The sequence below is a fragment of the Microcaecilia unicolor genome, chromosome 4, assembly GCF_901765095.1.
Source record: "Microcaecilia unicolor chromosome 4, aMicUni1.1, whole genome shotgun sequence".
Classification (NCBI taxonomy): Eukaryota; Metazoa; Chordata; class Amphibia; order Gymnophiona; family Siphonopidae; genus Microcaecilia; species Microcaecilia unicolor.
Genome location: NC_044034.1, coordinates 28,693,302 through 28,709,297, shown reverse-complemented (window position 1 = coordinate 28,709,297; position 15,996 = coordinate 28,693,302). Strand labels below are relative to the sequence as shown.

The following is a 15,996-nucleotide window of genomic DNA, read 5'->3' as shown; positions in this document are numbered from 1 at the left end:
TCCAGTAATGGAGACAGTGCACATCCATTTGCATATGCAGAGTGGCATCAGTTCAGAGATCAACTACTAAAATGATCAAATGTCTAGTCTCTCAAAAGGGAAAAGGTAGACTTCAAGAAAGCATAGGATCAGCAAAGAGGATTACACCTACCAACAAAGAAGTAAAGCGACCACCTAAGATCAACTGGTGTATAGCTATGCACCAAGATTAAAAATGGCAGACTAAATGGGCCTTCTCTATTGTGTTTCTATGTCTTCAGCATAAAAAAACATGGGGAGTGATATAAGGCCCTAAATGTACTATGGAGCAAGTGAGGGGTATAATATATCCAACGAGTAAATACATAAAGCGGACTTTTTCAAAGGAAGGGAAGCTTGAGAACAAAAGGGAAAAGGAAGACTCCGTGAGCAATCTGAGAAATACATATTTTCTGAAAAAGGTTGGTGAATCCACGGGACAGTCTTCCTTGGAGATGATGGTGGGGAGGACAATAAGGGTGCTCTGATGCTAGGACAAAGAATAGAAATACCCAGGGATGGATTAAAGTCTGGGTTGGGTGAGATGAAAGATAGGCAGACTAGACCAGCCTTAAGGCCTTTATCTGTCAGCATGTTCTGGTTCCACATGCAATTTATCTGGTTTCTTATCTCTTCCGCTAAACTGACTGTAATAATGCAAACAAGGTGCACACAGGTTATAATAACTTACCATAGGTCTTCTAGACAGAATATCATAGCATTAAAAATATAGAGAAATGGAATAAAAGACTGAGATGAAGTACGTAACATAGTAACATAGTAGATGACGGCAGAAAAAAAGTAATAGGAATGTATGAAGGGCTTCCTGTTCTTGGCCAATGGTGCTGGCTTTTACCATTCATGAATATGGGATGGATATCTGTGGTGGCAGGTGTATATAATTCACCATCCTATGTCAAGGGTCAAGGACAACTATGAAAAAAATCTGTATCAAAAGGTTAAACAGCTTCAGTTGAGAGATCCATGTAATAATGATTGAGCCACTCTGTTGGATCACTTCTCTGCAGTCATGTCTTTTTTGAAAGATAGTAATGCAAATTTAGGTATGTATTATTGAATCAAGTGTGTGTGTATATATATATATATGAATATATAATATACATATTCATATTAGGTTGTACTGGGAGGAGGGGGGGTTAACTGCATTAGATGACCAGAAATCTTAAGATTAGATAGTCTTTTTATGACTGTCTCCGCTTTGATACTATGAGCCTGTATTATGCTTGTAACAAAGCACAAAACCAGACTCCAAAGTTCTGTTGATGAGCGTTTGAATACTCTCACACAACTCGCCCTTAAAATCATGTACTGAAAGAAAAACTGTTTGAGGATCAAAAGAAAAGAGCAGGAGCTTATTGTGAGATACTGTGGAACTTAGGCTGAACAATTATTTTCATGAGCATAACATAGCATGGTAACAGCCTCTTGTTTCACAGAGACTGTACATGAGACTCAAGTAGAGTTATAATAACATCTCTTAATCCTAGTAGAACAATCGAATGCTTTACATTTCCCCAGTGCAGAAAAACCACAGAGGTGGAAAGAACACCAAGGTCCCACAGGAATGCACGCAGCAAAAAACAGGAGTGGGAACTGGATCACGCTCTTAAAAAATTTAGGGTTACCATATGGCTCCAGAAAAAGGAGGACAGATTGAGCCATTCTGGGTTTTACTTCCATTGCTTTCAATGGAAGCAAAACCCACACTGGATCAATGTGTCCTCCTCTTTGTGGAGCCACATGGTAACCCTATCAAAAACAGACGTGATACTGGATCTGAAGTTTTGACTTTTTAAAATAACTCTTAATGATGACATTGCACTATGTTTCGGCACAGACGTGCCTGCCTCCAGAGTCTCTGATTGATGTGGATTGAGAATTTTCAGCTTTTACTGGTATTGGTAGGCAGCACAAATTTCTTAGACTTTTATCTGATCCACAGGCGGTCTTTTTCAAGACTCTTATTGTAGCACTCAAGCCTTTGAAGATAGGCTTTAGTGTTATTTTTCACCACTGTAATTCTCAGTCTACATCAATCAGAGACTCCTGAGGCAGGTACGTCTGTGCCGAAACATGGTACCGTGTCAAGTCGTCATTAATAAAAGTCAAAATTTCAGATCGAGCGTCCCTGGTCTGTATTTTAAAGAGCGTGATCCAGTTCCCACTCTTGCATTTCCCCAAATCATCGTTGCCTTCTGTGTATTTGTTTTTTAAATTTATTTTAATTTGTTATATACTGCCTAAAAGCTATCGAAGTGGTGTACATTCAGGTATAGTAATGATAGTGTAGTGGTACGGGTTAAGCGGCCCTAGAGGAATACGAGGATGTTTGAAGCATTTTTCAATGGAAGTTAAGGTGGAGGCAAAAATTGGCCAGACAGCCCACCCAGTTTGCCCATTGGTTTACCCAAAATGTTAGGTCTAGTTACACCACTGCTCCAGCCATGGTGTGATGTCCTACTAAGGTTTGGTGCAATAAGTTGCACCCTCCTTTAGCATTGTGGTTTGCTGTTGATTTCCCTGCATTAATCTTACCTCAGATGCAGTAAAAAATTTTAGCTTGGAAAAAATCAACTTAAAATTGTTGCACTAAAGGGGAGTTCAGTGGGCATGCAGGTCCCATAGTGCAACAGAGTGAGGTGGTCAGAAAAAATCCAGGACTGTCCCAAAATCTCCAGCCTGAAACTGGATAACTTGGCATATCTGGGTTAAAGGAGTGCTCGAGGAGGGTAAGACAATAGTTGGTTTTTGCTTCGGCCTTTATTAAGGAAGATGTTGGGAAAGAAGGTTTTGGTGATGATTCAGAGCAACTGAAACACATTACTGTAATTCTAGAAGATGTAATAGAACAAATTGCCAGGACCAGATGGCTTTCACCCCAGAGTTCTAAAGGAGCTCAAACATGAAATTGCTAATCTGTTATTAGTAATGTAACCTATCATTCAAAACACATGGTACCCGAGGATTGAATGGTGGCCAATGTAAAACCAATTTTTAAAAGGACCTCCTGGTGTGATCCGGGAAACTATAGAACTGATAGCCTATTGTTAGTGCTGGGCAAAATGGTTGAAATTATACTACAAAGCAAAATTACTGACCATATAGATAAACAGATTAATGGAAATGAGTCAACATGGGTTCAGCAAGGCAAATCGTGCCTTACCAGTGTATTTGATTTTTTTTGTTGTTGTTGAAAGTTTAAACCAGGCTTGTTCAACCTACAGCCTGCAGGCCTAAACCCAGCCCACCAACTTCATTTTTCTGGCCTACAGACGCGCCATTTAAATTTCAGATTTCTTCTGCAGGATCCCTGCTTCCCTGCCGCAACTCCTCTAACCGTGTTTCAGCCTCACGGTACTGGAAGTTAGGGTTGGTCTCACGGTATCAAGTCTTGTGTTTTCCAATTTGTGTGTGTGTAGGGGCTTAGCTACATGGGGCCCCTCTGGGGTGTGGGCACTTCACCAGCATGTACGCCCCCCCCCCCCCCCCCCCCGGTGCTCTGTTATCTCTCTTCCTTCCCCTTCCTGTGACTGCCACCCTCCCTGGCACTTCAGTTGTTCAACTTTCAGCAGTGTTGGCAATCAAAGCAGCCTCCTGTCAGCCCCGGAAGCTTTCCTTTTGCATAACTTCCTGTTCCGCTTAGGCTGTAGAGGGAAAGCTTCTGGGGCTGACATGAGTCAAGGCTGCTTTGACTGCTGATGCTGCTGATAGAGGATAGCAATGCCTTGGTGGAGGCACAGAAGGAAAGAGATGCCAGACCACTTTGGGGAGGGAAGAGACAGAGATACCGGGCTAGTGGGAGTGGAGGTGGCCTGAGAGAGCGAGAGCAATGCCTAACCCGCAGAGGAATGAAAGGGTACAAAAATGCTAGATGGGGGAGAGGCAGAGAGATGCCAGATCGTGGGGACTTGGGGAGGGAGAAGGAAGCGAGAACTAGAATAGTGGAGGGGGAGGAAGATGGGGAAAGACCCTGAACCCACTGAGAGGGGGAAGAGAGATTGTGGGATGGGGGTGGGGTTCAAGTGGAGGGAAAAGAGCAAGAGACCAGACCAGGGGAGAGATGGGGCCCCCGTATGGGGAGTGCAGGAGAAAAGGAACAGTGGGGGAGAAGCTGGGAACAGTGAGGCACAGGGACATGTATGGACTGATAATGGACAGGAGACCCTGGAAAGAGCAGATGATGGCATGGTGGGTGGAGGAAGAAGGGGAACAGAGCAGAAGATGAATTGGACTGGGGGAAGGATGAAAAGGGAAAAGACCAAAAGATGAATGGGACTAGAGGAGAAGGGGAACAGAATAGAAGATGGATGGGACTGGGGAAAGAGGAAGAATAGAGTAGATTTACTAGGATTTGGGGGGGTGGATAGGGGAATAGAGCAGAAGGTGACTGAGACATGTTGTTTTAATGGGAGAGTGTTAGCAGGAGCAGGAAATTATGGGAGAGATGGAGTGGGAATTTTGAGGTGATAGTAAGTACTTGGCAACTTGTAGGTAGTAGTGGGGGTATGTTGATGGGTTGGGGATATGAGTGAGGGAATGAAGTGAGAAGAGAAGGGATGAAGTGTGGGAGAGGATGAGAGGCATTGAAATGGGATGGAGATAAAGGATAGGGATATGAGAGCAAGGGGATAGGTCTTGAGTTGAATGAGGGCAGAAATTAGGTTAAAAAGATGGTGAAAGAGAGGCAATAGCAGATGGAGTAGAGGATAAGAGAAGAATGGTCGAGTCAAGGGAAGGAAAGAATGACAGGGATTGAGCTGAGAGAGTGAGTACAGAGGATAGAAATGGGGGACAAGGGAGTGGGTTAAAGATAAGGGCAGGATAGGAGACTGGAGAAAGAGAAAGAGAGAGAGAGACAGACAGAGGGGCCAATGGGAGTGCTGGAGAGGGACATGGGAAAAGCCAGTAAGTAGGTGAGATGTGAAAAGGAGAAGACTTAAGGATTAAAGGTGAGGAATAAATGAAGCCTGAGCAGATAGGCAGAAAAATAAATGAAGGAAAGCTAAAAGGAAAAAGATCAAAGTCAGAGATGGATGTAGGCGAGGAAGTGAAGAAGACAGGAAGAGAGAGAAGAAGTGGCAAATGGACTGGGATACTTTGGAAAGAAAGTTAAGAAAAGACATAAGAAAGCAGAAACTGGAGACTGTGACAAACACGATCAGATTTAGTTCACACCTTTCAATAGTACTTCAAGGCAAGTGACATTAAGATACAGCAGTTATTTCCAACTCCCTGGAGGGCTTATAAGCTGACGGCCCCTTTTACAAAGGCACACTTGTGTTTATAGGGTGTGCTAAAAATTAGAAGCACTAAATGCTCAGAAACCATTATATTTCTATGGATATCTTAGTGTTTAGCACACACTAATTTTTTAGTGCACTCTAAAAACGCTAACATGCATTTGTTCAAAAAAACAAAAAAAAACCTTGGTTCCTGGTAGCCAGGGAATTTTGTAACTATCTGTTTTTTGTTATGAAAGGGGGGGGGGACTTATATACTGCCTTTCTGTGGTTACAATCAAAGTGGTTTACATACGGTATACATGTATTTATTTTGTACCTGGGATCATGAAGGGTTAAGTGGCTTGCCCAGAGTCACAAGGAGCTACAGTGGGAATTGAACCCAGTTCCCCAGGATCAAAGTCCACTGCACTAACCACTAGGCTACATCTCTACTCCAGATGTGTCTTTGGCATGGCATTAAAACCCACCTGATCAGTGATTGCACTAGAGAAAACTGGAAAGTTGTGTTGTGTTCTTAAACAAATCGGGCAACATCTGGAATACTACACACAGAATGTGCTGTACCGAAATAACTCCCCCCCCCCCCTCCCGTTTACAAAGCCACGTGGCAATATCGACAGTGCACCAGCAGCCACTAACATGGCTTTGTAAATGGGGGGGGGGGGGGGGGGGAGGATGTCTCAATTTAAAATTTACACCCAGACATAGTGCATTTATATTATTATTGACCACGAAGATGAAAAAAAAAGTCAAAATGATATTCGTATCATATCAGCAGTGTCTGTAAGACTGATCCAGGAACAGTCTTGGAGGAGTGGCCTAGTGGTTAGTGCAAGGAACTGAGTTCAATTCCCACTACAGCTCTTTGTGACTGTGGGCAAGTCACTTAACCCTCATTGCCCCTGGTACAAAATAAGTACCTGAATATATGTAAACCGCTTTGAATATAGTTGCAAAAACACCTCAGAAAGGCGGTATATCAAGTCCCGTTTCCCTTTCCCTATTTGAGATTCTACATGGAATGTTGAGATTCTGTTGCTACTGTTGGAGATTCTACATGGAATGTTAATGTTGCTATTCCACTAGCAACATTCCATGTAGAAACCTGCCCTTGCAGATCAGCAACATGGCTGCGCAGGACGTCAGACTCACAGAAACAGAAGCCTGCGCGGCCGCATTGCTGAACTGCAAGGGCAGGTTTCTACATGGAATGTTGCTAGTGGAGGAGTAGCCTAGTGGTTATTGCAGTGGACCTTGATCCTGGGGAACTGAGTTTAATTCCCGCTGCAGTTCCTTGTGACTCTGGGCAAGTCACTTAACCCTCCATTGCCCCTGGTACAAAATAAGTACCTGAATATATGTAAACCACTTTGAATGTAGTTGCAAAAACCTCAGAAAGGCAGTATATCAAGTCCCTTTCCCCTTTCAATGATAATTCTTGTTAGAAGACAACTAATCTGCCTTATCCTTTAATTATGAATCTAACTTTTTTTTTATAGCTATTCCACAGATTTTGAGGTACACAGAAACTGGCTTGCCATCACCCACAGTCTACCAGTCTCTCAATGGTATTATGAAGTAAGTCATTTGTTTAGAAAAAAAATATTGGCATAGAGCAGGGTAAACATCATTTTATTCTAATGCAAAGACAGAGCTGATAGTTATGCATTGAAAATATTGCTATATTTTTACTAATGTTCTGGAATAAGTTTTGATCTGAGCACATTTTTGGTAAATCTCAACTTTAAGACAAAGTGGGTGGGAGAAAAAAAATGAAGAATTTTATTGCAGGCTGTGAGTGTTCATAGAGGTGCAATTACTTCCACATTGCCATACTGGGACAGACCGAAGGTCCATCAAGCCCAGTATCCTGTTTCCAACAGTGGCCAATCCAGGTCACAAGTATCTGGCAAGATTCCAGAACAGCAAAAGAGATTTTATGCTGCTTATCCTAGAATACACAGTGGATTTTCTCAAGTCCATTTTAATAATGGCTTATGGACTTTTCTTTTAGGAAATTATCCAAACTCTTTTAAAACCCCACTAGGCTAACTGCTTTTACCACATTCTCTGGCAATGAATTCCATAAGAGTGCCTTGGTTCACGATTGCCATTTGTTGCAAGTAAGGTCGTTCTTCCGTTATATGAATACGAGCTATGCTGGTTTTTTTCCTGACTTTGGTACAGTTTTGTAACATCAATTATTGGAACATACATTCTTTTACAAGTATCCCATAATACAGATCACTCACTAGCCCATGACGCAGTCTTGCTGGGTGAAACACAACCTGTGTTGAGGAATGTATTATTTATGAAACTCTATCAATAAAGTTTATGTACATCTACCACCGATCTGCTTTTTTTCTCTTCAATCTTGGAGTTTGCGGTTTGTCTGCCTTGCTGTTTCTTGGGACCATCTCCCTCTTCGTTCTCCCCTACGTTTCTTTCCCTTCTACCCTGTTTATTTTCCTTTATCCTTTCTTCCCCTCTCCTTTTTTGTTATAAACTTCTCTGCTATGCCTTCAGTGTTTAATGGCAGTATACCGTGCCCTTGTTATAAATACATGTGAATTAACTTATCCACTATCGCTCTTGATTTAAACTTTTCACCAAATGTTTTTCATATTCTTAGGTCAAATTGATAAACATTGGTTCAAATTTGTTTTTGTTCTGTTAGGAAACTTCACAGTGGACTCTGGATTATCCTCCATTCTTTTCTTGGTTTGAGTACGCACTGTCTCACGTGGCAAAGTACTTTGACAGGGAGATGCTGGTCACCCGGAACCTGAATTACTCCAGCAATGCAACGGTTCTGTTCCAGAGGTTTTCTGTCATCTTCACGGATATTCTCTTCATCTATGCAGTCAGCGAGTAAGTAGGTCATTGTGGTCCTTCTTCAGTCAGAGCTGGGTTGCAGAGCAGAAGGCAGTCGACTCAGTACCCATGTTTACAGCTCCTGCAACTTTACACACATGGGCACTGTATGTTACATAAGTACATAAGTAGTGCCATACTGGGAAAGACCAAAGGTCCATCTAGCCCAGCATCCTGTCACCGACAGTGGCCAATCCAGGTCAAGGGCACCTGGCACGCTCCCCAAACGTAAAAACATTCCAGACAAGTTATACCTAAAAATGCGGAATTTTTCCAAGTCCATTTAATAGCGGTCTATGGACTTGTCCTTTAGGAATCTATCTAACCCCTTTTTAAACTCCGTCAAGCTAACCGCCCGTACCACGTTCTCCGGCAACGAATTCCAGAGTCTAATTACACGTTGGGTGAAGAAAACTTTTCTCCGATTCGTTTTAAATTTACCACACTGTAGCTTCAACTCATGCCCTCTAGTCCTAGTATTTTTGGATAGCGTGAACAGTCGCTTCACATCCACCCGATCCATTCCACTCATTATTTTATACACTTCTATCATATCTCCCCTCAGTCGTCTCTTCTCCAAGCTGAAAAGCCCTAGCCTTCTCAGCCTCTCTTCATAGGAAAGTCGTCCCATCCCCACTATCATTTTCGTCGCCCTTCGCTGTACCTTTTCCAATTCTACTATATCTTTTTTGAGATACGGAGACCAGTACTGAACACAATACTCCAGGTGCGGTCGCACCATGGAGCGATACAACGGCATTATAACATCCGCACACCTGGACTCCATACCCTTTCTAATAACACCCAACATTCTATTCGCTTTCCTAGCCGCAGCAGCACACTGAGCAGAAGGTTTCAGCGTATCATCGACGATGACACCCAGATCCCTTTCTTGATCCGTAACTCCTAACGCGGAACCTTGCAAGACGTAGCTATAATTCGGGTTCCTCTTACCCACATGCATCACTTTGCACTTGTCAACATTGAACTTCATCTGCCACTTGCACGCCCATTCTCCCAGTCTCGCAAGGTCCTCCTGTAATCGTTCACATTCCTCCTGCGACTTGACGACCCTGAATAATTTTGTGTCATCGGCGAATTTAATTACCTCACTAGTTATTCCCATCTCTAGGTCATTTATAAATACATTAAAAAGCAACGGACCCAGCACAGACCCCTGCGGGACCCCACTAACTACCCTCCTCCACTGAGAATACTGGCCACGCAATCCTACTCTCTGCTTCCTATCTTTCAACCAGTTCTTAATCCATAATAATACCCTACCTCCGATTCCATGACTCTGCAATTTCTTCAGGAGTCTTTCGTGCGGCACTTTGTCAAACGCCTTCTGAAAATCCAGATATACAATATCAACCGGCTCCCCATTGTCCACATGTTTGCTTACCCCCTCAAAAAAATGCATTAGATTGGTGAGGCAAGACTTCCCTTTACTAAATCCGTGCTGACTTTGTCTCATCAGTCCATGTTTTTGTATATGCTCTGCAATTTTATTCTTAATAATAGCCTCCACCATCTTGCCCGGCACCGACGTCAGACTCACCGGTCTATAATTTCCCGGATCTCCTCTGGAACCCTTCTTAAAAATCGGAGTAACATTGGCTACCCTCCAGTCTTCCGGTACTACACTCGATTTTAGGGACAGATTGCATATTTCTAACAGTAGCTCCGCAAGTTCATTTTTAGTTCTATTAATACTCTGGGATGAATACCATCAGGTCCCGGTGATTTACTACTCTTCAGCTTGCTGAACTGACCCATTACATCCTCCAAGGTTACAGAGAATTTGTTTAGTTTCTCCGACTCCCCCGCTTCAAATATTCTTTCCGGCACCGGTGTCCCCCCCAAATCCTCCTCGGTGAAGACCGAAGCAAAGAATTCATTTAATTTCTCCGCTACGGCTTTGTCCTCCTTGATCGCCCCTTTAACACCATTTTCGTCCAGCGGCCCAACCGACTCTTTGGCCGGTTTCCTGCTTTTAATGTATCTAAAAAAAGTTTTACTATGTATTTTTGCTTCCAACGCTAATTTCTTCTCAAAGTCCTTTTTTGCCCTCCTTATCTCCGCTTTGCATTTGGCTTGGCATTCCTTATGATCTATCCTGTTACTTTCAGTTGGTTCTCTTCTCCACTTTCTGAAGGATTGTTTTTTGGCTCTAATGATTTCCTTTATCTTACTGTTTAGCCACGCCGGCTGACGTTTAGTCTTTTTTCCCTTTTTTCTAATACGTGGAATATATTTGTCCTGAACCTCCAGGATGGTGTTTTTAAACAGCATCCACGCCTGATGCAAGTTTTTTACTCTGCGAGCTGCTCCTTTCAGTCTTTTTTTCACCATTTTTCTCATTTTGTCGTAATCACCTTTTCTATAGTTAAACGCTAGCGTACTTGATTTCCTAGTTTCACTTCCTTCAATGCCAATATCAAAACCGATCATATTATGATCACTGTTATCAAGCGGCCCTCGTATCGTTACCCCCTGCACTAGATCATGAGCACCACTAAGGACTAAGTCTAGTATTTTTCCTTCTCTTGTCGGCTCCTGAACTAGCTGTTCCATGAAGCTGTCCTTGATTTCATCAAGAAATCTTATGTCCCTTGCGTGTACAGATGTTACATTAACCCAGTCTATATGCGGGTAATTGAAATCCCCCATTATTATTGTGTTGCCCAGTTTGTTTGCGTCCCTGATTTCCTTTAACATTTCCGCATCCGTCTGTTCGTCCTGGCCAGGCGGACGGTAGTACACTCCTATCACTATCCTTTTCCCCCTTTGCACATGGAATTTCAATCCACAGTGATTCCAAGGAGTGTTTTGTTTCCTGCAGAATTTTCAATCTATTTGATTCAAGGCTCTCGTTAATATACAATGCTACCCCTCCACCAATCCGATTCACCCTATCACTACGATATAATTTGTACCCCGGTATGACAGTGTCCCACTGGTTATCCTCCTTCCACCAGGTCTCAGAGATGCCTATTATATCTAATTTTTCATTTAGTGCAATATATTCCAACTCCCCCATCTTATTTCTTAGGCTCCTGGCATTCGCATATAGACATTTCAAACTATGTTTGTTGTTCCTAAGTACATCATGCTTAGTACTTGACAGTATTAATTGGCAATCTTTTGTCTGATTTTTATTGTTATTTAAAGATACCCGATCTACTACAATCTCTTTTGCAACCTCACTATCAGGATACTCTATCTTCCCTGTTATGGTGATATCTTTGAAAGATACCTTATCCCGAACCATGCTCTTTTGAGCGACTGTCGGCCTTCCCCCCATTTCTAGTTTAAAAGCTGCTCTATCTCCTTCTTAAACGCCGATGCCAGCAGCCTGGTCCCACTCTGGTTAAGATGGAGCCCATCCTTTCGGAATAGGCTCCCCCTTCCCCAGAATGTTGCCCAGTTCCTAACAAATCTAAAGCCCTCCTCCCTGCACCATCGTCTCATCCACGCATTGAGACTCTGGAGCTCTGCCTGTCTCTTGGGCCCTGCGCGTGGCACAGGTAGCATTTCAGAAAATGCTACCCTGGAGGATCTGGATTTCAGCTTTCTACCTAAGAGCCTAAATTTTGCTTCCAGAACCTCTCTCCCACATTTTCCTATGTCATTAGTACCCACATGTACCCACATGTACCAAGACATGTTACCATAGCACAATCATTCTTTTGCACATTTTGGGGTCCTTTTACAAAGGCGCGCTGAAAAATGGCCTGCGGTAGTGTAGGCACGTGTTTTGGGCGCGCGCAGAATCATTTTTCAGCACACCTGTAAAAAAAATGCCTTTTTGAGGGGGGGGGGGGGGGGGGGAGAGGGCCAAAAATGGATGTGCAGCAAAATGAAAATTGGTGCACGTCCATTTTGAGTCTGAGACCTTACCGCCAGCCACTGACTTAGCGGTAAAGACTCACGTGTTAACTGGGCGTCCAAATGCCAACTACCGCCAGCGCGCCAGAAAATAAAAAATATTTTCTGGCGCGCATATCGGATGTTAGGCAGAATTGGTGTGTGTTGGTCGCGCGTATGCACTTACGCGGCTTAGTAAAAGGGCCCCTTTGTGAGGTTTTAATTAAGCAACTTTGTAATCAAATTTCAGTGATCCATTTAAGCAGCAACATATTTTTTCCTTAGTTAGAGGTGAAGCCTGGTGAGCAAATGAGGAGCTATGAGAACAGAACAGTATGAATTGGCTTTCTCAGATTTTATGCATTATTGTCAGTAAGGCACTTTTCCATGGGGAAAAGCAAATCCAAGAAAACAGGAGGAGCCTCCATGGAAAATCGAAACAAACCAGCAAAAGTAGAGGCTGACAAATGTACAAACCAATAGGGAGATAATATCAAAGAGCCTTATCACACAGGGACTCCTTTCTCTGTTTTACAGAAGTGGGAGTATGCATTCAGAGGGTGCCATCCTTTTTGCCCAAAGTGGTGTCATGTTTCCAACTGAACCAGGCTCTGGTATTAAACCGGTATTTCGCCTGGAGGACTGTCCCGCCACGTTCCGGGCACTATGGTGCCACCTTATGCATTAGCTGGAGATCGCTAATGTCTTCTTCCGTGCTGTTCATCTTTTTGGCCTTCATGCTGGCCGCAAGAAAGGAGACATGGCATCCAAGGCCACGGTGGCGCGTTGGTTGCGGGAGGCGATAATTTCGGCTTACATAGCCATGGGTAGATCTTCTCCCGTGTAGTTGCAGGCACACTCCGCAAGAGCGCAGGTTTCATTGGAGGACGTTTGCAGGGCCACCACTTGGGCTTTGGTGCATTCCTTTACTAAGCATTACAGAATTTTGCTACTCTTTAGGATTCTGCACGGAATCTTACTACTCTTTGGGATTCCAGAACTTTGCTACTCTTTTGGATTCTGCATAGAATCTTGCTATTCTTTGGGATTCTGCACAGAATGTTTGCTACTCATTGGGATTCCGGAACCTTGCTACTCTTTTGGATTCTGCATAGAATCTTGCTACTCTTTGTCCTTATCCCTTAGTTGTCCTGTTTGTCTGTCGTGATTAGATTGTAAGCTCTCTCGAGCAGGGACTGTCTCTTCATGTTCAAGTGTACAGCGCTGTGTATCTCTAGTAGCGCTATAAAAATGTTAAGTGTGGTGTACCAAAATATCTAACAGATTGATTAAACAAGAACACAAATGCTTTTTGCATTCTTCTCAGTGCTGTTTGTTGCAGTTTCCGTCTTTAAAATCAGCGAGATAAATGTCTACTACTACTACTACTATTTAGCATTTCTATAGCGCTACAAGGCGTACGCAGCGCTGCACAAAAATAGAAGAAAGACAGTCCCTGATCAAAGAGCTTACAATCTAATAGACAAAAAATAAAGTAATCAAATCAATTAATGTGCACAGGAAGGAGGAGAGAAGGGTAGGTGGAGGCGAGTGGTTACGAGTCAAAAGCAATGTTAAAGAGGTGGGCTTTCAGTCTAGATTTAAAGGTGGCCAAGGATGGGGCAAGACGTAGGGGCTCAGGAAGTTTATTCCAGGCGTAGGGTGCAGCGAGATAGAAGGCGCGAAGTCTGGAGTTGGCAGTAGTGGAGAAGGGAACAAGAAACGGAGCCTTTTGTTATGTGGGACCCTCTTTATAGAATTCTTTGCCTATTTCTGTCAATGGGTTAACTAGTTATTTTGACTGCCACAAAGTTTTGAAAACTTGGATTTTTGAAAATTACTTTTGGTGATTTATAGGTTGTTATAACTTTAAATATAAACCAGAAATTAAATTTATGACGATTGATGAAACTGAATTGATATGTTTGGTATATATCATGTTATATTATAATGAACCTATTGTATGTGTGTGTGTGTGGGGGGGTCATTTTAAACCGCTTTAAAATTTACGTTTCAAGCAGTATCTCCAATCTCACACTGCTAATATAATGTTTGCAAAAGCCTTGCCGCATTATTTTAAACAATACAAGTATTTTTTTTTTCATTTTTCCTTTTAATCGTAACCTATCACTAGAGACCCAAGCAAAGGCCACCATAAAGAAAATGTTTTTAGCAATGTGGAAACTTAAACGCGTGAAACCTTTCTTCCCAAGGGAAATATTCCGCAACCTGATACAGTCAATAGTACTAAGCCACGCAGACTACTGTAATGGAATCTGTGCGGGATGCAAAGATCAAATCATAAAGAAACTTCAAACCACCCAAAACACAGCAGCCAGACTAATATTTGAAAAAACGCGTTTTGACAGCACCAAACCACTAAGAGAAAAACTGCATTGGCTACCAATCAAAGAACGTATCGCTTTCAAAATCTGCACGACTGTTCACAAAATAATTTATGGTGAGGCACCGGGATACATGACAGACCTCATCGACCTGCCAGTCAGAAACACCACAAAGTCTACACGATCATACCTAAACCTCCACTACCCAAGCCACAAAGGACTCAAATACAAATCCATCTACGCAACCAGCTTTTCCTATTTAAGCGCACAACTATGGAACGCACTGCCAAAAGCAGTAAAAACTACGCTCGACCATCTAGACTTCCGGAAAGCACTAAAGACAGACCTGTTCAGAAGAACATACCCCACCATCCCAGCATAAAATACCTGGACACCTACGTCACAATGAAACCAAAGACCTTAATGATCATTACCTGACACCTACGTCATAATGAAACCAAAGACCTTAATGATCATTACCTGACACCTACGTCATAATGAAACCAAAGACCTTAATGATCATTACCTGACACCTACGTCATAATGAAACCAAAGACCTTAATGAACATTACCTGACACCTACGTCATAATGAAACCAAAGACCTTAATGAACATTACCTGACACCTACGTCATAATGAAACCAAAGACCTTAATGAACATTACCTGACACCTACGTCACAATGAAACCAAAGACCTTAATGAACATTACCTGACACCTACGTCACAATGAAACCAAAGACCTTAATGATCATTACCTGACACCTACGTCATAATGAAATCAAAGACCTTAATGATCATTACCTGACTCTTCCTCCCCTTTTCCTCTCCCTCTCTAAGACCCCCAATCCAAACTACCATACATGTACTGCACCCTACCACAATATCACTTTATATTATTCACACCATGTATTTGTTCATACCGGAATCGGCTTTCGCCGTTAACGGTATTAAGCCAAATTGAGCCTGCAAATAGGTGGAAAAATGTGGGATACAAATGTAACAAATAAATAAATAATCTTCTTTCTCTGATTTTGGTTCAGATGCTGCAAGACAATAGATAACAAGAAAGCCAAGCAAAATGTTCTGGAACAACCTGCATTTATCCTGGCCGTCCTACTCTTATGGAACTTTGGTTTGTTAATTGTAGATCGTATCCTTTCACTAGACCGTCTCAGCTGCCCCAGCTCCAGTCACTGTGCCCTTATGAGATAAGTAGTTGACTAAAGCAATAGTTTATGTTTTATTAAATGCCCTTTGTAGGCATACACATTTTGAGCTAGATTCTGTACATGGCGCTGAAAATTCTGCGTGGTAAAAAAGCACGCCTATATTTTATACAATAGGATTAGATTTCCGCACGGTATATAGAATATGCCGAGCATCTCTCCACGTGACCAAATTTACTGACGGCCATTTACGCCATGTTTTATTTTGCATAAATCCCCACGCCTAAATTAGGCGTAGAGCGGGTGTATTGTATAACAAAGCACATAGGGGGATCTTTTACTAAGATGTGCTCGCATTTTTAACTTGCGCTAAAAATCAGCAAGCGCTAAACACTGAGATGCCCAGTATATTCCTACAGACGTCTCAGCATTTAGCGCCAACTGATTTTTAGCATGAG

General features: G+C 42.5%; 1 protein-coding gene across 1 annotated transcript in view; it reads left to right on the top strand.

The window, feature by feature from the left end:
• The window catches only part of ALG8 (ALG8 alpha-1,3-glucosyltransferase), a 67,161-nt gene that overhangs the window by 2,868 nt on the left and 48,297 nt on the right, over nt 1–15,996 (top strand). Inside the window, exons 2-4 of the mRNA XM_030200085.1 lie at nt 6,782–6,860; nt 7,960–8,153; nt 15,413–15,522. Of these exons, the coding sequence (XP_030055945.1) occupies nt 6,782–6,860; nt 7,960–8,153; nt 15,413–15,522 (383 nt within the window). The remainder of the gene's footprint in view (nt 1–6,781; nt 6,861–7,959; nt 8,154–15,412; nt 15,523–15,996) is intronic.